Source organism: Oncorhynchus gorbuscha, linkage group LG03 (genome assembly GCF_021184085.1).
Source record: "Oncorhynchus gorbuscha isolate QuinsamMale2020 ecotype Even-year linkage group LG03, OgorEven_v1.0, whole genome shotgun sequence".
In the NCBI taxonomy this organism is placed as follows: Eukaryota; Metazoa; Chordata; class Actinopteri; order Salmoniformes; family Salmonidae; genus Oncorhynchus; species Oncorhynchus gorbuscha.
Genome location: NC_060175.1, coordinates 31,767,620 through 31,794,476, shown reverse-complemented (window position 1 = coordinate 31,794,476; position 26,857 = coordinate 31,767,620). Strand labels below are relative to the sequence as shown.

The 26,857-nt window shown below is 42.9% G+C and overlaps 1 protein-coding gene and 1 pseudogene across 2 annotated transcripts; one reads left to right on the top strand and one right to left on the bottom strand.

Annotated features, from left to right (window-relative positions):
- On the top strand, positions 1-9,982 carry LOC124031223 (E3 ubiquitin-protein ligase DTX3L-like). Of its 2 annotated transcripts, XM_046342246.1 has the most exons (11): positions 2-188; positions 606-689; positions 5,374-5,451; positions 5,553-5,654; positions 5,831-5,884; positions 6,128-6,172; positions 6,370-6,610; positions 6,893-7,065; positions 7,187-8,719; positions 8,862-9,079; positions 9,335-9,982. In XM_046342246.1, exons 2-11 carry the CDS (start codon positions 651-653, stop codon positions 9,402-9,404), a joined length of 2,553 nt encoding a protein of 850 aa, XP_046198202.1. In that variant the 5' UTR covers positions 2-188; positions 606-650; the 3' UTR covers positions 9,405-9,982. The 2 variants fall into 2 exon arrangements, with proteins under 2 accessions (XP_046198203.1, XP_046198202.1); XM_046342247.1 differs by lacking the exon at positions 5,553-5,654 and having other exon boundaries at positions 1-188.
- Positions 9,983-10,161: 179 nt separating this feature from the next.
- The window catches only part of LOC124016866, a 184,846-nt pseudogene continuing 168,150 nt past the window's right edge, over positions 10,162-26,857 (bottom strand).

Here is a 26,857-nt window from a genome sequence, read left to right as displayed (position 1 = left end):
ATACTTTTTGCAAATTAAACCCTACAATGGGCCATAGGCTACAATAGCTGTGATTACTACCCCTCTTTTGACGGAAAGTGCGTCTAGCCAGCTATAGTGTTGCATTCTTGAATCATCGTTACTTTCGTTTTCGCTTCCACGTCTACAAATGAGATGACATTAAAAACTGAGACAGTTGTACACGCCTGGTATGTAACCTAGACAATATTTTAGCAAAACTTCGGGCCCACCTGGCACCGAAAACAATTTAATAAACTATAGCATAGCCGTAATGTTAAAATACGCATAGACAATTACAAGTTCATAATGTTTTATTTTTTTAATCAATTGAATAATCGGTGAATTAAATCAATTGAACAATGTATTATTCTCGATGTGCATTTGTTTTAATCTAAAACTACACGCGTTATATTCTAACTAGGTTTATTCATTCGGATTTAGTAGCCTCGAGTTTTTTAGGCTACTCAATCGAGATAAGCTATCGTCAACCTTGGGCCGTGTTGCAACTTGTAAAACGAAAGTGATACTATTTTCTGTGGCGTCGCGAGTTGGCACAAAGGCATTGATGATATTCATCCAACAAAGGCCTATTTTCTGCTGTGTAGGACACACTGAGTTTGACCGGGTGACGCAAGAAGACTTAAATCAACATGGCAGAAAATGACGTTGACATGATGGAAGTGTGTGAGGTGAGTAGGCTGGTTTGAGGACAAATACACGAGTACCTTTAATATTGCAGCGACCGAAAACAACACCCAGCGAAACTCGTTAAGAGGTTCAGATCTCATGGCGTAACTGATAACATGCTGGCCGCATCTCTCCTCCATGTTGATTTTGTCCGCCTACTAGACGTGACCAGGACATGCAGGTTGACATATGAAAACAAACTCTGAACCAACTATATTCATTTGGGGACAGGTCGAAAAGCATTAAACATTTATGCTAGCTAGCTTGCAAATTTTTCCTGGGATATAAACATTGGGTTGTTATTTTACCTGAAATGCACAAGGTCCTCTACTCCAATTAATCCACAGATAAAATGGTAACAGTTAGTTTATAGTAATAACTCTTACTTCAGGCTTCTTCTTTGAACTTTATATGGCGGTAAGGTGCATTACCACCACCAACTGGACTGTGGACCTCAGTTCACCTATCAATCACCCACGTAGGTATATGCTCCTAAAAACTGATGGGAGAGGTGGGACTTGCAGCATGTCAAGCTTCACAAGTAAAACCAAGTTCTATTGTAGCGCCTGGCTACACTGATGCTCATTGACTCACACGAGCAGTGTGGGTGCAATGATTGAATAACATGTATCTGTACATTTATTTTGCAACGAGTGCAGTGTGGTCAGTATGTAAGGTGTTGGGTTAGGGTCCCGGTCGGGGCTACTTCCAAATTCATTACATTGGTGTCAGAAGTGGGATGGCGCGGCGCGGGAGGGACTTAGTAATGAAAAACACCTAGCAACCTGGTCAAGAGGGTTGGATCTCTTGGAGAGTAACTGCGTTGGGTTGACGGTCACTGGACCCGGGTTCCTGGAATATGAATTTGCTACAATATTTATACATTAACATATTTTTAGCCAAACAGCAGCTTGTTTGATATAATGGGTATATTATTTTGGATATTGAACAGCAGTAATAGATAAGTTGTTTGACATAAGTTCTCCATTTCTAACAGTTTTTAATTAAACGTATCATCTTAGTAGACATTCTTATCCAGAGCGATTTAGGATGAAGTGCCTTGCTCAAAAGCACATTGACAGATTTGACGTCTAGTCGGCTCAGGGATTCAAGCCATCTGTTACTGTCACAATGCTCTCAACCACTAGGCTACCTTCCACCTTTTAATCTTAAAGGACAAAGGGAACTAACGACCTCTTACTTTCTTCACAGATAATTGTGCACTTGCAACATTCGAGACAGTAAATTCTCCTGATACTGGTAGCAGTGAATCTGCATGAGAGCACCAATCACAGCAATGGACACATGACAATTCCCAAGGGCAGGTTTATAGTTTAAGTACCGTATCAAACGATGCAGCTGGGATAGCCAGGGATATACTTAAGCAATAAGGCCCGAGGGGGTGTGGGTGTATTGCCATTATATACTGAACAAAAATATAAAACACAGCATGCAACAATTTCAACAATTTTACTGAGTTGCAGTTCATATAAGGAAATCAGTCAATTGAAATGAATTAGGCCCTAATCTATGGATTTCACATTTAAAAAAAAATATATATATATTTCACCTTTATTTAACCAGGTAGGCTAGTTGAGAACAAGTTCTCATTTGCAACTGCGACCTGGCCAAAATAAAGCATAGCAGTGTGAACAGACAACAGAGTTACACATAGAGTAAACAATTAACAAGTCAATAACACAGTAGAAAAAAATGGGCAGTCTATATACAATGTGTGCAAAAGAGCAGAAAAGTAAATAAATAAAAAAACAGTATGGGAATGAGGTAGGTGAAAATGGGTGGGCTATTTACCAATAGACTATGTACAGCTGCAGCGATCGGTTAGCTGCTCGGATAGCGGATGTTTGAAGTTGGTGAGGGAGATAAGTCTCCAAATTCAGCGATTTTTGCAGTTCGTTCCAGTCACAGGCAGCAGAGTACTGGAACAAAAGGCGGCCAAATGAGGTGTTGGCTTTAGGGATGATCAGTGAGATACACCTGCTGGAGCGCGTGCTACGGATGGGTGTTGCCATCGTGACCAGTGAACTGAGATAAGGAGGAGCTTTACCTAGCATGGACTTGTAGATGACCTGGAGCCAGTGGGTCTGGCGACGAATATGTAGTGAGGGCCAGCCGACTAGAGCATACAAGTCGCAGTGGTGGGTGGTATAAGGTGCTTTAGTGACAAAACGGATGGCACTGTGATAGACTGCATCCAGTTTGCTGAGTAGAGTGTTGGAAGCCATTTTGTAGATGACATCGCCGAAGTCGAGGATCGGTAGGATAGTCAGTTTTACTAGGGTAAGCTTGGCGGCGTGAGTGAAGGAGGCTTTGTTGCGGAATAGAAAGCCGACTCTTGATTTGATTTTCGATTGGAGATGTTTGATGTGAGTCTGGAAGGAGAGTTTGCAGTCTAGCCAGACACCTAGGTACTTATAGATGTCCACATATTCAAGGTCGGAACCATCCAGGGTGGTGATGCTAGTCGGGCATGCGGGTGCAGGCAGTGATCGGTTGAAAAGCATGCATTTGGTTTTACTCGCGTTTAAGAGCAGTTGGAGGCCACGGAAGGAGTGCTGTATGGCATTGAAGCTCGTTTGGAGGTTAGATAGCACAGTGTCCAATGACGGGCCGAAAGTATATAGAATGGCGTCGTCTGCGTAGAGGTGGATCAGGGAATCGCCCGCAGCAAGAGCAACATCATTGATATATACAGAGAAGAGTTGGCCCGAGAATTGAACCCTGTGGCACCCCCATAGAGACTGCCAGAGGACCGGACAGCATGCCATCCGATTTGACACACTGAACTCTGTCTGCAAAGTAATTGGTGAACCAGGCAAGGCAGTCATCCGAAAAACCGAGGCTATTGAGTCTGCCGATAAGAATATCGTGATTGACAGAGTCGAAAGCCTTGGCGAGGTCGATGAAGACGGCTGCACAGTACTGTCTTTTATCGATGGCGGTTATGATATCGTTTAGTACCTTGAGTGTAGCTGAGGTGCACCCGTGACCGGCTCGTAAACCAGATTGCACAGCGGAGAAGGTACGGTGGGATTCGAGATGGTCAGTGACCTGTTTGTTGACTTGGCTTTCGAAGACCTTAAATAGGGAGGGCAGGATGGATATAGGTCTATAACAGTTTGGGTCCAGGGTGTCTCCCCCTTTGAAGAGGGGGATGACTGCGGCAGCTTTCCAATCCTTGGGGATCTCAGACGATATGAAAGAGAGGTTGAACAGGCTGGTAATAGGGGTTGCGACAATGGCGGCAGATAGTTTCAGAAATAGAGGGTCCAGATTGTCAAGCCCAGCTGATTTGTACGGGTCCAGGTTTTGCAGCTCTTTCAGAACATCTGCTATCTGGATTTGGGTAAAGGAGAACCTGGAGAGGCTTGGGCGAGGAGCTGCGGGGGGGGCAGAGCTGTTGGCCGAGGTTGGAGTAGCCAGGCGGAAGGCATGGCCAGCCGTTGAGAAGTGCTTATTGAAGTTTTCGACAATCATGGATTTATCGGTGGAGACTGGGAGGAGGTGCTCTTGTTCTCCACGGACTTCAGTGTCCCAGAACTTTTTGGAGTTGGAGCTACAGGATGCAAACTTCTGCCTGAAGAAGGAGGGGCAGGGGCGCAGCCATGGGTGGGCAAGGAGGGCATACCCCTGTCCGCTTCGGAGCCATGTCCACACACTAGGGAGCCCTACAAAAGGGCTTTATTAGAGACAGAAATACTCCTCAGTTTTATCAGCTGTCTGGGTGACTGGTCTCAGACGATCCCGCAGGTGAAGAAGACAGATATGGAGGTCCTGGGATGGCGACAGAGGCGGCTTATGGTAGAGAAATTAACATTAAATTATCTGGCAAAAGCTCTGGTGGGCATACCCACAGTTAGCATACCAATTGCACACTCCCTCAAAACTTGACACATCTGTGGCATTGTGTTGTGACAAACCTGCACATTTTAGACTGGCCTTTTGTCCCCAACACAAGGTTCACCTGGGATCATGCTATTTAATAAGCTTCTTGATATGCTACACCTGTCAGGTGGATGGAGTATCTTGGCAAAGGAGAAATGCACACTAACAGAGATGTAAACAAATTTGTGCAAAACATTTGAGAGAAATAAGCTTTTTGTTCATATGAACATTTCATGTTTTATTTCAGCTCATGAACATGGGACCAACAACACATTACATTTTGCCTTTATATTTTTTTTTTTTTTTCAGTATACCATGGCTAAGAGCTGTTATTAAAGGCTCTGCATGGTCAATCCGATGTCTGCAGTGGCCGTACAGCATTTACCGCAATACAGCCTCGACAGAAGTCAGGGCATTCATACTTCTTGTGCTGCTCAGAGCAGAGTTGTTGTAAAGGTCGTGGTCAAGGAAGTGAGTTCGTGTTTATACAGGACCTTCCGCTCCCACCTACCGTCAACCAATCATGTCTATACGGAGCCCTCCGCATTCTTTAAAAATGTATGTAAATATAAAGCTATTCATGAGAGGGTATACTTAAATGTTACTTAGCCACCTTTTAGGTAAAACATATGTGGAACTAGACGAACCAAACAACAGTAGTTTGCTTGTGTTTGAATTCGATATGAGAACCACATTTCTTCAGGAAGAGAAACTGCACAACGTAAATGGCACTGTATGTGAAAATCTACAACCCGTACACCTCTCGCTCTTCTCTTGCAGCCTGACCCAGCCTTGGCTGCCAGAGCACCGCACTATCCACAATGGAAGTGTCCGAGCCCTCATGGGAGAGGTGATAGGGTAGGTATTGTTTTTCTTATGTGGAATAATTTAAGACTACAATTATGAAATGTGCTATTCTGTGATGAGTGAAAATATGAACCCCCTCCTATCTCTTTTAGACCTATTCTTCAGGAACAAGTGGGGAGCCAGTGATAGTAACACAGCCACATTCATGTCCTAGCACTCACACCCAAAGGACTGTTTTGACTGATAAGCAAAATGTAAGGAGTAAACAGTGTAATTATGATCATGTCAACTAGTCTGACTCAGGCGATCTTATCTTTATCATACCTGTTTGCATAGACTATCCAATGCTGTTTCATGAAGTTCCCAAAACCAATCACAATTCAAGTTAGGGTAAGATCAACATCATACTGATGTCCAGTTATTCTTTCAGGGCCTGTATTTGACAGATGATGAATCTGAAGAAGGACTGGATACACCACCCCAGGTTAACACCACAAGTTGACAATATATTTTTAAATATCTGAATGACATGTAAGATGTTATATAGTAAAGTACATGTTAAAGAATAATCATTCTTTTTTATGAAATGTTTTTTCTAAAGCTCTGATGACAGAGGTAGCGATCAGAGCTATGCTTTCTACAGCTCACCTTTTAAGACTTTGTTGTCCAAATGGAGTTGAAATTGATTGTTAGGTCCAAATCATATTTAATCTCTTATTTTTTTCAGAGCACAGATCTGTATCGGGCAAAGGAGGATATTGAGGGAAATGAGGTGAGTGTGGATGCTCCTGCTGGAGAAGGAGAAGAAAAAAATATATATATAAAATTATTATTATTATTTTTTTAAATAACTTTTTAAAATCTGGCTCAGATCCGCTATGAAACTCAATTACTAAACTACAGGTCCACTGTAGGACTGAATAAACTGTTGCGTCAACAACCATATTTATGCTCAGACATTTTTTTCAGGATCTGAATCAAGCTAAGGTTGAAGAGAGAACGCAGCCATCAGCATCTCCAGATGAGGCTACAGTCTACGTCACTGTGAAGTGGCCTAGGAAAGATCTTCCACCAAAATGGGAATCTATACTAGAGAAAACTCTCCAGTCATGGCTCAATAAAGCCTTTGCTGATAAGACTACAGATTGTACCTTGAAAGGTCTTTATTACAATGAGTCATGGACTGAGGTCAAGATAACTCCCTCAACAGGTGAGAATGATTGAGTCAAATGTTTAGTTCATTACAAAAATACCTAGTACCAATTTTAAATGTTGAGGATAAACAAGCAATGGTGTTGCTGCTAAGAAGAAAATATTCACATCAACAGTACATTGTGTTGCAGAGTGAATTCTCAAATGCATGCTTTTATCTGGGAACTAATATTTTATTAAATAGGTCAGCATGTTTGATTTGGTTACAGTTATTCTGTTATCTTAAATCCTTTTTTGATTTTTAATGTTAATCTTAATATATTAATCTGCCCTATTGAAGATCTAAAAGTACTTCTGAATCAGAGGGCAACACAGATGACCTTCAAAGACCAGGCCAAGACAATCGCTACTGTGCAGTTTCACAAGACTGCACCATCTACATCCTGGAACCAATCAGACTTCAAACCTAGCTCAATGGATGGTTCTCCTCCAACATCACACACTCCACAGGATGTAATTGGCTTTGCTTTTGTAAATGTTTGATTATTTGATTGCATTTTCAAAATCAACTATAATATAAAAAGTATAGTTGTAAGATATGTAAATCTTTTTAAATGTGATATTTTCCCACTAGGTCAAACTCCCAATGACTGTAAATACTATCATTGATCTCAGTGGCATCCCACATGAAGCACAAGTTGCCCTTCAGACCAGGTTCAGTCAGTACCACACTTATCACTTACTGAACTTTACTGGGAACTTTGAGGAAGTGGAGAAGTTCCAAAGAGAGGTGAACAAGGTCATCAAGGAAGCTGAGGCTAGGTCAGCGGGTGATTGGAATGGTTTAGCAGCGACACCAAGCATGACTCACAAGGGAATGAACACCCATGAAGCTCCTGGGCAAACAGAAATGAGCTTTCCAGTCCCACTGAACCTCTTTGGGTACATTAACCAGGCCTACCAGAAGGAGATGGAGGACATAGAGAAAAGAAATGGAGTCAAAATCAATGCAGATGTGAAGGTGTCCATCAAAGAAGATTCAGAGAAAACAGGCAGAGATTGTCTGCTGCCCGAAGCCAACCAGGAGTTAATTGACCTCTTCCAGAAGTGTGCAGGTGATTTTCACAGCATCTCCGCACATCTGCCACACATGAATCTAGAAGACCTCCAGAATACGCTGAAGAACATCCAGAATGAGTCCAGGCTGGTGCTGAATGTGTCCGCCAACAGTTGCAATGTGTTTGGGCCGAAGCAGAGCATGGTAGCAGTCAGGAAGGCTTTTGGGGTGGGCCACAGCTCAACAGTGAAGACCTTCGGAATGGATCACAGCTCCACAGATGAGGCCTTTGGATCTGGAAGGAGATCTACAGAGATTCCACAGAAGATTGTGCTTGACATCAAAGACCCACTGGTGTCAAGTGGGCTGTCCATGGACCCAGCCCACTGGGAGCTGATTCAAAAAGTATTTGATGAACAAATAAAAGCAATCCAAAATAAATTTGGAGTAGTTTTCATGAATAATCCCTTTCAGGGGAAGGTCAGAGTGACAACCAGATCTATCAAGTCCCAACACACTGCCTCTCTGGAAAGCCACGCCATCAGAGCTCTCATGCACCTCTACCAGAAGGTTGCCACGTCAACAATGAGCTGCTATCTGCTAGACACTACCCAGGCAGGGACCGTGGGGGATATGCTGGAGAAGATCCGCTCTCGACACCAATATGTTGGGGCAGGAGAAAAATACGGTTCCTGGAGGCTGATTGGTCTACCGGAACATTTAGGCCCTGCTGTCAAAGAGCTTGAAGAGAAGCTGGGTGGGCCTGTGTTTAAAGAGGAAGACAAGCAGAGGATTGTGTATCCTGAAGACTTCAACACTGGAGCAGCTGAGGTGGGAGCAGCTGGAGAAGCGACATGCCCCATATGCATGGATATATTTACCAACAAGGAGAAGTTGTCGTGCACCCATGAGTTTTGTAAAGAGTGTCTGAGGCGATCAGTGGAATCCATGGGCCCCAGCTGTCCTGTGTGTAAGGATGTGTACGGGAAGGTGGAGGGAGACCAGCCTGATGGAACAATGACATTCACTATTGCTTACATCAACCTACCTGGATTCACTCAATGTGACACGATAGTTATCAACTATGATATTCCAGATGGAAAACAGACGGTAAAAGCCTCAGGTTCTTCATTATACTGTAAATGTAAAAGTTGACAATACATTAGCTCCCAATTTCCACTGCAGTGTTTTATATTTACACAGCCATTTGTTGCCTTTGCTATTAGTTTTTGTTTACATTGTCTGTTTTCAGAAGAAACATCCCAACCCTGGAAAGCACTTCTATGGGACCCAAAGAAGGGCTTATCTACCCAATAACATTGAGGGGAATGAGGTCCTGAAACTGCTGAAGAAAGCATTTAATCAGAGGCTGATTTTCACAGTTGGGGTCTCCAGAACCACTGGGGCAGAAAACGTAGTGACCTGGAATGACATTCACCACAAAACCAACATCGGAGGAGGGGCACAAAAGTACACCATCTAAGACTATAGATATGAATAAACTTCTGTATGCCTCTAGTGACTAACATAGTTAACATTTCTTATGTCATGTATAAATGTTTTTTGTATATTTTGCATTGACTAAATTCAGGTCAAGTGTCTACTACTACCACCTTGTCTGGGGGAACAACATTGATCCCTCATGAGATTTAAACCAGAAGCAAGCTCAGAAATAATTGGAGAATGTGGTTAATTCAAATTTGTATGTGCTTTGTGTTTGCCCAGTTTCGGCTATCCTGACCATGACTACCTGAGCAGAGTGAAGGATGAGCTGAAAGCCAAAGGCATCAAATGAAGACATTTTTGGAAATAGAACAGAAGACTAGTTCAGTTGAGATTCGAAGCTGCATACTTTAAAAGTATACAGAGGGGAAAGCTATACTACGGAATCAAGATGTTTGTTTGCCATATATATCACTGTTCCCTCTCTGGGTTGTGACAATACTACAGTACAAGAGTCTCTTGGAAAATGTTTTTGGGTGTCAGGGACCTTTTTGGTTAAGATTCTTTGTTTTATGAAGCCATTTGTCTAAACAAATGTCAGCTTTTGAGGGATTTAGTTCTGATTGGTATACTGGTATTATTTTTATTTTAGATGCTTGGATCTAGGCTAATGTGTGAGCTATGACGAAATATGGAACATTCCTCTTGTTTGATTATGTCAGTGCTTTTAAACAGAATGGTAACATTCAGATTTCAAATCAACCTCAACATATTATAATTATCAGTTGGTGATCTCATTATTAGATAAACAGATCCACTTGCTCACTTAAGGCCCAATAAATGTGTTCTTGTGTGATTAACTCAAGTTTGTGTGGAATTTTGTTTGATGATTGGTAATGACAATAAAAAGTTCATTTAAGACTGATCTCACATTTGTTTATATTTGTGGTGAATTTGGTATTAATTGTTGTATCCTCCACAATATGCAAACTCTAGTCCAGTCCAGCTAGATATGAAAACACAACCACAGAAGTGACCAAACGATGTAACATCGAACTCGAAATAAAATGACAACATAAAAGGCAATAAAAGAACACAAATCCAGGTGATTGTTTTCTGTACAGTTTTTAAAATTGTATTTATAACAATCTGTTCTTTAGCTTGAAAGTACTCTTACCAAAAACAAACATTATCTTTCCAGAATAAAGTTTGAGCCTCCATGCATTTTGTACTATAAAAGCTATGTGTAATTTCTCATAAAACAAGGACTAATCAAAAACAACTTAAATCCAAGAATGCATGTATGATTTTGCAAAAATGTTCTTTAAAGTAAAATGATTGTACTTGTATCTCCTTTCAATTAAAAAAATGCAACCGCATAAATAAAAAAAATAACACTTGCTGACAAGTAAGCAAAATATGGATTTGTTATTCTAGTTACTTGAACATTTGTTTGCCTTTTCTCACATGCATTAAAATATGTCTGATCACCTGACAGAAGCAGCATTTTGGGAAAGTGGCTGAGCTTAGACACGTCAAGGCAACCGACACGTCAGGGCAACCAAAACGGCAGCGTTAGCAGCAAGGTACAAAAAGACAGATGATCAGAAACGGCTAAAGGTAGAACAGTGGAGGGAAATGCTACGTAACAGTCAAAAATAAAGAAATGGCTGCCCTTCAGATAGAGCTGTTACAAAACCATTAAAGCACAAAACTCATTTTCTCAGGTTAGAAGGATTCATCTGTACTGATGTCTGACAGGGCCAGAAGGACAGTCAAGCCCTTACATAAACCACATGAGGAAATGCTGCGAAAAACAAACATACCGTAGACCATTAGTTATCCCATCTCCTATGTCCATCCACACAGCTGTAACTAAGACACTTGTCCTCTGGCACCACAGTCCACTGAAGGGGTGCAGATTGGTGACCTTCTCAGCGAAGATGTCACACATCTTCTCACAGTATACCTGGTCCGTCCCATCGTTAGCATCCTCTGACCTGCCGTGACATGGAAACTGGGCACACCCACAGCCCACTATATGGACGCATTCCCAAGCCTGGAATCTTCAACCTCGTCATAATCATCACATCTCACCAGTAATCAGTCAGTCACTCATTCTCAGTCGCTTCAACAACACTTGGATTACGCTATTTTAACATCACATGAGCCCTACACACCTTAAGGATAGAAACAAACATATATTGACCTGCGTTACAGTTACGGTATATACACCATAGAACATTGTCTGTGCAAGAAAGAAAACAATTTCATTAACATAGTTTTCTGAGAAAATAATATGGAAATAAATTGCCATCCGGTATTGACATTTTACACGTGCTGTACACAAATCGTACTGTATTATTCCTGTCTTACACCCCAGCAGACAAAACTGTCATCAAGAGAACATTGGTACCGACTTAAAAAACAGAGTTCGCCTTCCCCTGCTCAAAATTAACACAAAAAAATTTCTCTATACAATTAATACAAAACAAAATACTCCAATTATGTTTTTCTTCTTCAAATAGTTTTTTTCTCTTCTATTTCCTTGTGCACAGAGGTAGTGGCTATTTAGGTAAAGGGACAAAAATAGTAAATAAAAAATGTATTCTATAAAATGTTTTTGTTCCTTTTTGACCAGAGGAATCGTAAAAGGACTAAATATAATACTGCAATCACATACAAAAAGGTTGATTTTTGTACAATTTATACAGTGTGCACGCCTTTTCTGTTTATTTTCTTTCTGTTTTTCTTTCAAAAGGCAAAAAGAGGGGTGTGTTTGGAATGTTACGCCCCAGGCTAATAGAAAGTTTATGCTAGCGGGTCCACCAGAGGCTCCTCATCCCCCCCCGTGACAGAAGCTCCTTCTTCTCATCTGTGCTGGCCAGGGAGTTGCGGCTGTTGTGGGCTCCCATGTACAGGGTGGCGTACACTGGGTTGGTGAAGTTGGTGGGCTGGGGAAGAGGCCAGGGAGGACCATTAGATCAACTAAATACATGGTAGTAGGTCTGTGTTTGTATGTTGCCTCATCTGTGTCTGTTTGCTTGTGCAGGTATGTGTGACATGGTGCAAGTGTGTGTGCTTGCTTGTATTACTTTGTAGTACCTTGTTTACCTTGTCTGGGTCCAGTGTGAAGTCTGAGTCTAGAAGATCCCCGGCATCGTCGTCTGGCTCACCCTCGTAGATCTTGTACGCTGGGTTTCCTATCTCTACATTCATGGCCCCGTTAGTCATCCTCTGGTGCTGGAAGCCCTTGGCCCTGCAGATACAGAGGTGAAAGGACATGATCCCTTAGACACGAACGGGTCCTGAGTACGTCCACACAGCGCGGGTAGCGACATGGCCACATCACGAGGGTCAGGGCTCACATCACTGTCACGGTAACCCAGGAAGCAAATCCAGCATTCACCTAGCTAGTATATACTACAGGACACACTGGTCCTGGAGAGGGGTATGTAACAGTATCAAGTAAGCCAACATTACACACACACCCTGTAAGTGGTACTACTGAATGCCTACTTCAAAGACACAAGCAAGGTCAAATCTATCGATGTCTTGGACAGAAATCCACCTTGTTGTCAGTTTTGAGCATTACCATATTGGTTTAATCCATGGACTTGAAGAATGAAGAGAAGTACATTTACATTTAAGTCATTTAGCAGACGCTCTTATCCAGAGCGACTTACAAATTGGTGCATTCACCTTATGACATCCAGTAGAACAGTCACTTTACAATAGTGCATCTAAATCTTAAAGGGGGGGTGAGAAGGATTACTTATCCTATCCTAGGTATTCCTTAAAGAGGTGGGGTTTCATTCCTCTTCAATAGATAATTCCTGTTAAACCCCTAGAACTATAGTAGGTGTTTTGGAGAGGGTAGACCAGTCCTGAACAGGTATTTAGATCAGGAGAGGGAGGGGCAAGCTGAACGAGAGGGTCATGACCCCTTAGGCACAACAGAGAATGACATTGACCACAGGACTATACACTGCACAGCAAAAGAGAATGATGAAGCGAGAGATGGGATGCCATATTGAGTGAGAGTGGATGGAAAGCGTAACGTGGCAACCGTTACCGCGAGGGTCTGGAGAAGGACTTGCCCGGCCTGCCCAGACCTGAGGAACAGAAGAGATGCAGTTACTCACAGCAGAGAGCGGTGGGGGGTGGGTAACCACATTTAAAATACTAAAATGCGGGACAAGGGGATGAGTTTGCGGTACAGTGTAGCCTACATGAATACATGTTCTTGGCAGCGCTCCAAGCAAGCTAAATGAAGCGCACAAAGCCTACTCTTTTGCCGAGTGAGCACCCTTATTTTGTGATGCAGAAACGAGAGACCACATGTGTGGCTGTACAAATCTGGGAATATTTGGCCAAGTAAACATTTGTGGTTGGTCTCAGGGAATGTAAAACAGTTCGGAAGGGAGACTTTTAAAAACAGGATTGAGTGAAGTACCAGCAAATATGTTGAATGAGCAACTAATAAGCTTTACAAGTTTGATGAAATGGCCTTATCTTTCAGTCTAATACGGCTATTTACATCTGTGCAGTCAGAATATTCAATCTCATCAACGATTGGAGAAGTGTTTAACATCACCAGTACCACATACTTATGAGATATATACTTATGATATATATATATATATATATATATCTTGTCATAAGCGCAATGTGACTGCAAAAGATACAGATTCAAATCAAATCAATTTATATAGCCCTTCGTACATCAGCTGATATCTCAAAGTGCTGTACAGAAACCCAGCCTAAAACCCCAAATAGCAAGCAATGCAGGTGTAGAAGCACGGTGGCTAGGAAAAACTCCCTAGAAAGGCCAAAACCTAGGAAGAAACCTAGAGAGGAACCAGGCTATGTGGGGTGGCCAGTCCTCTTCTGGCTGTGCCGGGTGGAGATTATAACAGAACATGGCCAATATGTTCAAATGTTCATAAATGACCAGCATGGTCGAATAATAACAAGGCAGAACAGTTGAAACTGGAGCAGCAGCACAGTCAGGTGGACCGGGGACAGCAAGGAGTCATCATGTCAGGTAGTCCTGGGGCACGGTCCTAGGGCTCAGGTCCTCCGAGAGAGAGAAAGAAAGAGAGAATTAGAGAGAGCATATGTGGGGTGGCCCGTCCTCTTCTGGCTGTGCCGGGTGGAGATTATAACAGAACATGGCCAAGATGTTCAAATGTTCATAAATGACCAGCATGGTCGAATAATAGTAAGGCAGAACAGTTGAAACTGGAGCAGCAGCATGGCCAGGTGGACTGGGGACAGCAAGGAGTCATGTCAGGTAGTCCTGGGGCATGGTCCTAGGGCTCAGGTCAGTTGAAACTGGAGCAGCAGCATGGCAAGGTGGACTGGGGACAGCAAGGAGTCATCATGTCAGGTAGTCCTGGGGCATGGTCCTAGGGCTCAGGTCCTCAGAGAGAGAGAAAGAAAGAAGGAGAGAATTAGAGAACGCACACTTAGATTCACACAGGACACCGAATAGGACAGGAGAAGTACTCCAGATATAATAAACTGACCCTAGCCCCCCGACACAAACTACTGCAGCATAAATACTGGAGGCGGGGACAGGAGACACTGTGGCCCCATCCGAGGAATGTCAATTCTGAAATTAATAGGAAGTCTGACTTACAGGACAAATCTAACTTTTTGTGTAAAGAAGTGGTGCTTTAAATTGTTAATAAAATATGAGACATGATTGTTTGATTGTGGGACGCACAATCCGAGACATGTGGTCATCTTAGGAGAGAGCGAGGGAGGGAAGAGAGAAAGTGCAGAGACCGGAAGAAGCAGCATTAAAGACAGCCTGAGAAGAAGAGAGAGCTTGATAGGGGGTTAAGGTAGATATTGTCCCAGTGTTCCGCTAGTGCCCCGGTGTTGTATTGTCTAGTGTAACGTTCCTCACCCACTCATCCTCCTCCTGTACCAGAACACAGCTCCTCCCACCAACATAACCAACAACAGCAGCATCAACAGTGGGATCACTATGGAGGCAGCACCTGCACATGGATACACAGAAACAGTATACATACACAGTTGGGCAGGAGACTTCAGGTAGCGTCAAGTCGATGTGCAGCCACAATAATATGTGTAAAATGTAGAGCAGCAGATCTTCTTTTTACAAACCTTCAGAAAAGTTGAGGACAGTTTACTTACGTCCACCAGACTTTGAGGAGTCTACACTAGAGGCCACCACCTCACAGCGATGCCCCACCCAGCCTGCAGAACACCTGGGGGAGAGAGATAGACACAGAAAGATGTAAACGCACAGTAACCAGGGTTACTATAATATATGTATGTGAGAGAGTGCGAGATAGAAAGAGAGAGAACTTACTTGCACTCTGGTAGGTGTGTGTGTGGGTTGACAGAGCATTGTCCATTAGCACAGTATTCATCACATGTGTAGCAGCTGAGCTGGACTCTGCCATTTGTGCAGCTTCAGGACACACACAGGTAACAATAGGTTAGGAGGACGTGTGTGTGTGTGTGTGTGTGTGTGTGTGTGTGTGTGTGTGTGTGTGTGTGTGTGTGTGTGTGTGTGTGTGTGTGTGTGTGTGTGTGTGTGTGTGTGTGTGTGTGTGAGACACTTACATGCAGGTGACCTCTCCTGTGGGCTGGAAGGAGTTGGTGGGGATACACTTGCCGTCACGGCAGTAGTGACACTTGTCCACCTCGCAGGTGCTGCCGCTGAACTGGGATAGACAGCGACACTGGCGCGCCCCGCTGGCACTCTGCAGACAAGTGCCTCTGTTCAGACAGTGGCCCTCGCAGCTACCTAATCACACACACACATACATGAGAGACAACTATCTGTCTGAGTATAGTGAGAGCAAGGAATCTTGAGATGGATATCAAAAGAGTGCCAGGCAGTTAACATTTTGTAGTCCTCCACTACTCTAACACAGTAGTGTTCGAGTATTATACTGCCAGCTGGTTTTAAATCTTTTGTTTATTAGGAGCCCGAATTAGCTGTTGCACATGCAGCAGCTATTCTTTGTGGGGTCCATACAAAACCTAAAATACATTTGAGTCATTTAGCAGATGCTCTTGTCCAGAGCAACGTACAGTTAGTGCATTCATCTTAAAGGGCAATTCGGCCACTTTTCAACCGCATATTCCTTACCTCCACAGCACCACACCCGTGTGTGTCTACATGTGTGAAAATGAACATTTCCATATGTGGTTAAAAGTCCTAAAAATGCTCACCTACCCCTAATCCTAAAGTAGGATTAAATGCTCACCTACCCCTAATCCTAAAGTAGGATTAAAATGCTCACCTACCCCTAATCCTAAAGTAGGATTAAAATGCTCACCTACCCCTAATCCTAAAGTAGGATTAAAATGCTCACCTACCCCTAATCCTAAAGTAGGATTTAAAATGCTCACCTACCCCTAATCCTAAAGTAGGATTTAAAATGCTCACCTACCCCTAATCCTAAAGTAGGATTAAAATGCTCACCTACCCCTAATCCTAAAGTAGGATTAAATGCTCACCCACCCCTAAACCTAAAGTAGGATTAAAATGCTCACCTACCCCTAATCCTAAAGTAGGATTAAAATGCTCACCTACCCCTAATCCTAAAGTAGGATTAAAATGCTCACCTACCCCTAATCCTAAAGTAGAATTAAAATGCTCACCTACCCCTAATCCTAAACTAGGATTAAAATGCTCACCTATCCCTAATCCTAAAGTAGGATTAAATGCTCACCTTTTATTTCTTTTAATTTTATTTCACCTTTATTTAACCAGGTAGGCTAGTTGAGAACAAGTTCTCATTTGCAACTGCGACCTGGCCAAGATAAAGCATAGCAGTGTGAACAGACAACATAGAGTAAACAATTAACAAGTCAATAACACAGTAGAAAAAAAAGAGTCTATATACATTGTGTGCAAAAGGCATGAGGAGGTAGCGGAATAGTTACAATTTTGCAGATTAACACTGGAGTGATAAATGATCAGATGGTAATGTAATGTAGAGGTTGAGATATTGGTGTGCAAAAGAGCAGAAAAGTAAATAAATAAAAACAGTATGGGGATGAGGTAGGTAAAATTGGGTGGGCTATTTACCGATAGACTATGTACAGCTGCAGCGATCGGTTAGCTGATCAGATAGCAGATGTTTGAAGTTGGTGAGGGAGATACAAGTCTCCAACTAAAGCAATTTTTGCAATTCGTTCCAGTCGCAGGCAGCAGAGTACTGGAACGAAAGGCGGCCAAATGAGGTGTTGGCTCATACCTACCCCTAATCATAAAGTAGGATTAAATGCCCACACCAGCTAAAATAATCCACTTTTTCAGCTGAAAGATGATGCCCATAGTTTACCCCTGATATTGCACAACGATTTAAGTCAATAAATCATTGTTTTAGTCTATGCGTAATATATTGGATCGTGTGTATCATGCCGTGTGTTTCATTATAAGATTATAATTATATCTGACGAGGGATGCTTTAGTTCATTTGGAACCACCTGCAAAACATGTACATGTGCGGGCTCATTACTTTCTGTCTACAACCTGGTAGTTACTACTGCTTACTGCTGTCTGCAAATGCACTTCGTTCGATCTGGAGCTGTTGAATGAGCTGACGGTGAAATGGTGAGTAAGAAAATAGCTAATATTATTATGAGCTAATTTCGTTCACTTGGCTATAGTAAGCAGCCCGGCAAGGCACACGTCAACTGAACGAGGCGCATCACCTAGCTAACATTAGTGACATCAAAAGTGGATGAAGACGTGAAATGTCAACACGGCTGTGATACATCGTCGTTTCTGGAGACGTTATGCACGGCAGCGCTAAAGTAGCTGCAAGAGTTGGCCTATGGGTCACTAACTATATACATGTTTGGCTTGCTAGCTAGCTATAGTATAGGTGACTGTGCGGTGTAGTTCCTTCAGGAAGTATTCATACCCCTGGACTTATTCCACATTTTGTTTTGTTAAAGTCCAAATTCAAAATGGATTTGTTTTACCCATTTACAAACACTACCCCGTAATGACAAAGTGAAAACATGTTTTTCGAAATTTTAGCAAGTGTATTAAATTAATTACAGAAATATCTAATTTACACAATTATTCACACCCCTGGGTCAATACATGTTAGAATCACCTTTGGCAGCGATTACAGCTGTGAGTCTCTGGGTAAGTCTAAGAGCTTTGTACACCTGGATTGTACAATATTTTCACATTACTCTTAAATTATTCAAGGTCTGTCAAGTTGGTTGTTGATAATTGCTAGACAGCCATTTTCAGGTCTTGCCATAGAGTTTCAAGGTGATTTTAGTCAAAACTGTAACTAGGCCTCTCAGCAACATTCAATGTCATCTTGGTAAGCAACTCCAGTGTATATTTGACCTTGTGTTTTCGGTTATTGTCCTGCTGAAAGGTGAATTCATCTCCCACTCGGTTACTTTTTTATTCTGAGAAACTCCAGTTCTTAACGATTACAGGCCTTCACATAACATGATGCAGCCACCGCTATGCTTGAAAACATGGCGAGTGATACTCAGTAATGTGTTGTATTGGATTTGCCCCAAACATACTGTAAAACATTTTGTATTTTGGACAAAATTGTTAATTGCTTTGCCACATTTTTGCAGTATTACTTTAGTGCCTTGTTGCAATTAGGATGCTTGTTTTGGAATATTTTTTATTCTGTACAGGCATCTTTCTTTTCACAATGTAAATTAGATTAGTATTGTGGAGTAACTACAATGTTGTTGATCCATCCTCAGTTTTCTCCTATAACAGCCGTTAAATGCTAACTGTTTTAAAGTCACAATTGGCCTCATGGTGAAAACCTTGAGCAGTTTCCTTCCTCTCCGGCTACTGATTTGGGAAGGATGCCTGTACCTTTGTAGGATTAAATACTTGGTGTATTGATACACCATCCATTGTGTAATTAATGACTTCACCATGCTCAAAGGGATAACATGTCTACGTTTTTGGAAAATCTCCCTTGCCTTTGTGGTTGATTCGGTTTGAAATTCACTGTTCGACTGAGGGACCTTACAGATAATTGTATGCGTGGGGTAAAGAGATGAGATTGACATGATTTTTTAAAATGACTAACACTATTATCATTAGGTGACTTGCTAAGCACATTTTTACTCCTGAATTTATTTAAGCTTGCCAAAACAAAGGTGTTGAATACTTGATTTACCAGTACTAGCTAATGCTACTTACTGCTTTTGTGTTACCAAACACGTCTCCAAAACTGCAAAGCTGTCTCCAAAACTGCAATGTGTCTCTACAGTAACCGAGCTGTCAACGCGAGTGTGTGCTTGCTGGCCTATGTAATACAAAATGTTCCAAAGTCATATCAAAACGTGCAAACTACAGTTCAGCTAAAGTTGTAAGGGCAAAACATAATTATGTTTTAATTAGCTCGCAAGCTTGCTTTCAATGATGAGAGATTGAGTGTATATACAGTTCATTTGGAATGTATTCAGATTTAATCCATTTCAGAATAAGGCTCTAACCTAACAAAATGTGAAAAAAGTAAAGGGGTCTGAATACTTTTCAAATGCACTGTAGCTAGTGCAATTAATTAATACCTTAAGGACAACCATCTCTGCAGCCCTCCACCAATCAGGTCTTTATGATAGAGTGGCCAGACGGAGGCCACTCCTCAGTAAAAGGCACATGACAGACCGCTTGGTGTTTGCCAAAATGCACCTAATGACTCTCAGACCATGAGAAACAAGATTCTCAACAACTATATGGCCTGAATGCCAAGCGTCACATCTGGAGGAAACCTGATACCATCCCTACGGTGAAGCATAGTGGTGGGCAGCATCATGCTGTCACCACTGGAAGACTAGTCAGGATGGAGGCAAACCTTAACTGAGCAAAGTACAGAGATCCTTAATGAACACCTGCTACAGACTGGGGTGAAGGTTCACCTTCCAACAGGACAACGACCCTAAGCACACAGCCAAGACAACGTAGGAGTGGCTAGGGACAAGTCTTTGAGTGGTCCAGCCACAGCGCAGACTTGAACCCGATCTAACATCTCTGGAGAGACCTGAAAATAGCTGTGCAGCATTGCTCCCCATCCAACCTGATAGAGCTTGAGAGGATCTTGGGAGAAAGAATGGGAGAAACTCCTCAAATACAGGTTTGGCAAGCTTGTAGTGTCATGCCCAAGAAGACTCGAGGCTGTAATCGCTGCCAAAGGTGCTTCAACCAAGTACTGAGTAAAGGGTTTGAATACTTATGTAAATTTGATATTTCCGTTTATTTTTATCTTCGAAATTGAGCTAACATTTCTAAAAACCTGCATAAACATATATATCATATTTTTCACCAAAGTATCACTGTCCCTTTCCTAGCATCTCCGCTTTGGCAAGAAAAGGTAGTTGTATAATTAAAGAGTATCTTGCAGGATTCAGTCATTGGATTTGTAAGAGTTGTTGCCCTGTCCCTTTCTCTGTGATCTTCATTCTAATGGAATCCACAAAGAACAAAACCCTGTTCTGAAACATTTACATCAAAAAGTGCAACGTTATGGGCAAAGACCCAAAACATCCACATCAAATCTAATATTTTTCTTGATCAAATAACATAGAAACCAACCACTTTTTGCCTACAGGTTTGTTCCTGTAGAGTAAAAGGAATGAATAGGCCATTTCAGTTTTATTAACATAGAAATAAGTTGCATTTGCAAAGTATTTCAAGAAACTAGAAAACCAATCAAGCAAGGATTTTAATATAAGTATGATCAGATTAACTGTTTTGAACAGAATTATCGGACTCAGGTTACAAATGATGGTAAACACTCAGAAATACATTTAGTTAAACCATTTTCACAAAAGTAAGGACTGATCCTTTACTAGTCCTGTATTAGCGGACCAATATAGACAGAGGTCTGTAGCACGGGCATTTTTTGATTTTATTCCTGCATCGTCTGTGAATTTATTTATTTATTTATTTATTGTCTATTTAAACTTGTTTTGGCAATGTAAACTTGTGTTTCCGATGCCAATAAAGCCCTTTGAATTGAATGGATGGTCCTTTGCCTTATCCAAGCTAGCTGTGCTTTGTAAGTTAGCGATTAGCAAAGCTACCCTGACTTTTTAGTGTGTTTACAATTCGTGGAATATGATGGTATGGGCTGTGCACACGCCTGATGAATCAATATTTAAGGAGCCAGACGTCGATGTTCGGAGGGTGGAACCAAACAGCAATTCCACACTAGGACAGGAATTAAGTTGAAATAGTGATGGCAACTTCCTCTGAGAGGTCCTTTAAAACAAAGACATTTTTATTATCAAAACCTGCTATGAGTTTCTAGCCAGATGGAGGGTATTTTCTTGAACCCCACGTCACCGCAAATCTAATAGTGTTTGAAAATAACTGTTTTTAAAATGTAACGTTTGATGCCATCAGGTGTAACTGTATATTATTTTATTAAAAATCTAAATGCTAACAGTTAGACAAGAACAGCGCAAGACAATATTCAATAAAAAATATAAGACAGTGAGACAGACAGCGAGACAGCTGATCCTCAACACAGGGGCCCCTCAGGGGTGCGTGCTTAGTCCCCTCCTGTACTCCCTGTTCACCCATGAAGGCCATGCACGACTCCAACACCATCATGAAGTTTTCCGATGACACAACAGTGGTAGGCCTGATCACTGACAATGACGAGACAGCCTATAGGGAGGTCAGAGACATGACCGTGCAAGGACAACAACCTCTCCCTCAACGTGATCAAGATAAAGGAGATTATTGTGGACTACAAGAAAAGGAGGACCGAGCACACCTACCTTTCTCATCGACGGGACTGTAGTGGATTAGATTGAGAGCTTTAAGTTCCTTGGCGTCCACATCACCAACAAACTAACATGGTCCAACCAAGACAGTCATGAAGAGGGCACGACAAAACCTATTCCCCCTCAGGAGACTGAAAAGATTTGGCATGGGTCCTCAGATCCTCAAAAGGTTCTACAGCTGCACCATCGAGAGCATCCTGACGGGTTGCATCACTGCCTGGTATGGCAACTGCTCTGCCTCCAACCGCAAGGCACTACAGAGGGTAGTGCGTACGGCCCAGTACATCACTGGGATCAAGCTTCCTGCCATCCAGTACCTCTATACCAGGCAGTGTCAGAGGAAGGCCCAAAAAATTGTCAGACTCCAGCGACCCTAGGCATAGACTGTTCCCTCTGCTATCGCACGGCAAGTGGTACCGGAGCGCCAAGTCTAGGTCCAAAAGGCTTCTACCCCCAAAACTCCTGAACATTACATTTACATTTAAGTCATTTAGCAGACGCTCTTATCCAGAGCGACTTACAAATTGGTGTATTCACCTTATGACATCCAGTGGAACAGCCACTTTACAATAGTGTATCTAAATATTTTAAGGGGGGGAGGGGTTACGTTACGTTAAAAAGAACGACAATAACATCTAATCAAATGGCTACCCAGACTATTTGCATTGCCCCCCTCTTTTACACCACTGCTACTCTCTGTTATTATCTATGCACAGTCACTTTAATAACTCTACATATTACCTCAATTACCTCGACTAACCGGTGGCCCTGCTCATTGACTCTGTACCAGTACCCCCTGTATATAACCTGTTGTTATTTTACTGCTGCTCTTTAATTATGTTACTTTTCTTTCTAAACTTTTGGTGGGTATTTTTCTTAAAACTGCATTGTTGGTTAAGGGCTTGTAAGTAAGCATTTCATTTCATTTCACTGAAACGTCTACACCAGTTGTATTCGGCGCATGTGACAAATACAATTTGATCTGACAGACTCACGGTACTGGCACTGGTCCCCCAGGAAGTCAGCAGGGCAGCGGCAGGTGGGCTGGTTGCCAGCGCTGACCGTGCAGTTCCCTCCATTTTGACAGTAGTTCTTACAGGTGTGTAGGTTACAGTTGGGACCAGTGAACCCTGTCAGACAGCGACACGTAAGGGAGCCTGGGGAGGGAGTGACAGATGGTCAGACCGAGATGGACAGGATGAGAGAGGAAGAGGAGAGAGAAATTCGGGAGACTTGGCCTCTAACATCAAACTAACGTCAGGACTGCTCATTGAGGGTAAAGTCGTTGACTCAATACACGGCTGCCTAGTTGTATTATTATTCTATACGTCTCACTGTTCCTGGCTTAATGTTCTATTCTAACTCAAACAGCCTCCTGTCAGGGTAGGGGTTTTCCGTAGCTCAGTTGGTAGAACATGATGCTTGCAACGCCAGGACAGTGGGTTTGATCTCCAGGACTAGCTATACTTAAAATGTATGCACATGTTACTGTAAGTCGCTATGGAAAAAATAATCTGCTAAGTGACATATACGGTGCATCTGAAAGTATTCAGAACCCTTTACTTTTTCCACATTTTGTTACGTTCCAACGTTATTTTAAAAAAAAATTGCCCCTCAATCTACACACAATACCCAATATGACAAAGCAAAAACAGGTTTTTAGATTTTTTTTGCAAATGTATAAAATAAAGAAAAACAGAAATATCACATCTACATAAGTATTCAGACCCTTTACTCAGTACTTTGTTGAAGCAATTACAATCGAGTCTTCTTGGGTATGACACCACAAGCTTGGCACAGCTGTATTTGGGGAGTTTCTCCCATTCTTCTGCAGATCCTCTCAAGCTCTGTCAGGTTGGATGAGGAGCGGCACTGCACAGCTATTTTCAGGTCTATATATATATATATATATATATATATATATATATATGCCATTTAGCAGACGCTTTTATCCAAAGCGACTTACAGTCATGTGTGCATACATTCTACGTATGGGTGGTCCCGGGGATCGAACCCACTACCCTGGCGTTACAAGCGCCATGCTCTACCAACTGAGCTACAGAAGGACCACAGGTCTCTCCAGAGATGTTAGATCGGGTTCAAGTCTGGGCTCTGGCTGGGCCACTCAAGGACATTCAGAGACTTGTCCAGAAGCCACTCCTGCGTTTTCTTGGCTGTGTGCTTAGGGTCATTGTCTTGTTGGAAGGGGAACCTTCGCCCCAGTCCGAGGTCCTGAGTACTCTGGAGCAGATTTTCATCAAAGAGCTCTCTGTACTTTACTCCGTTCATCTTTCCCTCGATCCTGACTAGCCTCCCAGTCCCTGCTGCTAAAAAACTTCCCCACAGCATGATGCTGCCACCACCATTATTCACCGTAGGGATGGTGCCAGGTTTCCTCCAGACGTGACGATTGGCATTCAGGCCAAAGAGTTCAATCTTGGTTTCATCAGACCAGAAAATCTTGTTTCCCATAGTCTTTTAGGTGCCTTTTGGCAAACTCCAAGCAGGCTGTCATTGCTCAGTTTGGTCAGGCGGCCAGTTCTGGGAAGAGTCTTGTTGTTCCAAACCTCTTCCATTTAAGAATGATGGAGGCCACTGTGTTCTTGGGGTCCTTCAATGCTGCAGAAATGTTTTGGTACCCTTTCCCAGATCTGTGCCTTGACACAATCCTGTCTCTGAGCTCTACGGACAATTCCTTTGACCTCTAGGCTTGGTTTTTGCTCTGACATGCACTGTCAACCGTGGGACCTTTTATAGACAGGTGTGTGCCTTTCCAAATAATATCCAATCAATTTAATTTACCCCAGGTGGACTCCAATCAAGTAGAAACATCTCAAGGATGATCAATGGAAAAAGGATGCACCGAGCTCAATTTTGAGTCGCATAGCAAGGGGTCTGAATACTTATGTAAATAAGGTATCTTTTTATTTTTAAAAATCCTGTTTTCACTTTGTCATTATGAGGTATTGTGTGTAGATTGATGAAGAAAAAAATGCATTTGAGAATAAGGTCGTAACGTATAAAATTTTGGAAAAAGTCAAGGGGTCTGAATACTTTCTGTGTGCACTGTGTATATATACTGTATATAGTGTACTACCTGTAGGAGAGGCTGTACAGGTGCCTCTGTTCTGGCAGTAGTCCCTGCACTGGTCCACCTCACACTTGTCTCCTCCGAAGTTGGGCTGGCAGCGACACTTGGGCTGCTTCCTGGCGTTGAGGAAACAACTACCTTCGTTCAGACACTGAACATTACATGTACCACTGGGAGGAGCTGGGGGAGGAGAGGAGAGATGGGGGTGAGTGTGTGTATAATTATAGGCATGATGAGTGTGGATGTATGAGTGTGTGTACTCAGACAATGCAATACATGTTGAATATAACAGTTTAGGTCTAAGGGTGTTAGTGTATACTCACAAATAGGGGAGAGTGTAGGAGTAGAGAGCTCCACACAGGTGCCGTTGTCCAGAGTGTGTCCGTTTGGACAGGTACAGACTGGACCACTGGGGCTCAGCAGACACAACCACTCACACTTCTTCCTGTCACATGGGTTGGTCACTGACAGACAGAGGCCACACACATTAACCAAGTGATACAGTGATACTGGTCTAAGACTATCCATCATCTGTATCTGAGACCATTCACCAAACACCTGAGTCGAACTTGAGATCCTTGCAAGCCAGTCAGTTACATTGAGAGAGCAGTTGGATATTAAAGTCTACTAGCAGTATAAAGGGACTGTGAAAGTCAATGCACCAGTATGCATCTACAGTATATGTATTTGTTAGTGAAGAATATGCATGCATCATGTCCAGTTTGGCCGGCGATGTCCACTCACTCTCTGGCTGTTTGTTGCGGTGGTAAAGCACAATGTCTGTGGCGTGGTTCATTCCTGTGGTCAGGTTCTCCATGAGGCCTTTGCCATATTTGTTGACCCGGAACACAAAGTTGTTGATGTAGGTGACGCCATAGATGTAGTCCTCAAACACGTCAATACTGAATGGGTGGTGGAGCTCTGGAACAAACAAGACAGAAAACACCACAGCTCAGACCAACTCTATACCACTTAGATACACTATAGGCTATGCTAAAATTTTTCACTTGCTGAGGATATCTGCATTTTTTATTGTTCTGATGCCAGGAGAAGACTTCACATCCACAAATGGGCCCACTTATCTAAAACCAGAACATGATTCTGTGACTTAGCCATGTCAGGCCAGGTCTTCAGACCCAGACCAGAGCAGGTCACTCAACTGTTCTTTATGCTGGTCACAGCCACCACCGGGTCACTGCCATTCAACCTCACACTGCCTATCACTGACAGCTTAGCATCGGCCCAGTATAGACGCTCGTTGAAGTAATCCACCGCCAGGCCTGGAGAGAGAGGGGGGGAGTTGAGAGAGAGAACGGGAGGGAGTTGGGAGAGAGAACGGGAGGGAGTTGGGAGAGAGAACGGGAGGGAGTTGGGAGAGAGAACGGGAGGGAGTTGGGAGAGAGAACGGGAGGGAGTTGGGAGAGAGAACGGGAGGGAGTTGGGAGAGAGAACGGGAGGGAGTTGGGAGAGAGAACGGGAGGGAGTTGGGAGAGAGAACGGGAGGGTGTTGGGAGAGAGAACGGGAGGGTGTTGGGAGAGAGAACGGGAGGGTGTTGGGAGAGAGAACGGGAGGGTGTTGGGAGAGAGAACGGGAGGGTGTTGGGAGAGAGAACGGGAGGGAGTTGGGAGAGAGAACGGGAGGGTGTTGGGAGAGAGAAAGGGAGGGTGTTGGGAGAGAGAAAGGGAGGGTGTTGGGAGAGAGAAAGGGAGGGTGTTGGGAGAGAGAAAGGGAGGGAGCAGGGAGAGACAGGGAGAGTGAGAGCAGTCATTGAGACATGTCAGTTGAGGCTAAGCCTATTGAGGGAAACAAAGCTCAATACAACACATCAACTAATTTGTGGAAGGATGGAGCTGTCGATCAGCCTGTAAAATGTGTGTGTATTTGTGTGCGTGTGTGTGCATGGTCTGTGTGTGCTCGCACATGCTTG

What these genes read in the sequence shown, in the direction of transcription:
- LOC124031223 (XM_046342246.1), top strand. Translation starts at nt 651, where the DNA reads ATGGCAGAAAATGACGTTGACATGATGGAAGTGTGTGAG. An exon ending in ACATGATGGAAGTGTGTGAG is followed by an intron (nt 690 to 5,373) that starts GTGAGTAGGCTG and finishes CTTCTCTTGCAG; the next exon opens with CCTGACCCAGCCTTGGCTGC. An exon ending in GACTGGATACACCACCCCAG is followed by an intron (nt 5,885 to 6,127) that starts GTTAACACCACA and finishes TATTTTTTTCAG; the next exon opens with AGCACAGATCTGTATCGGGC.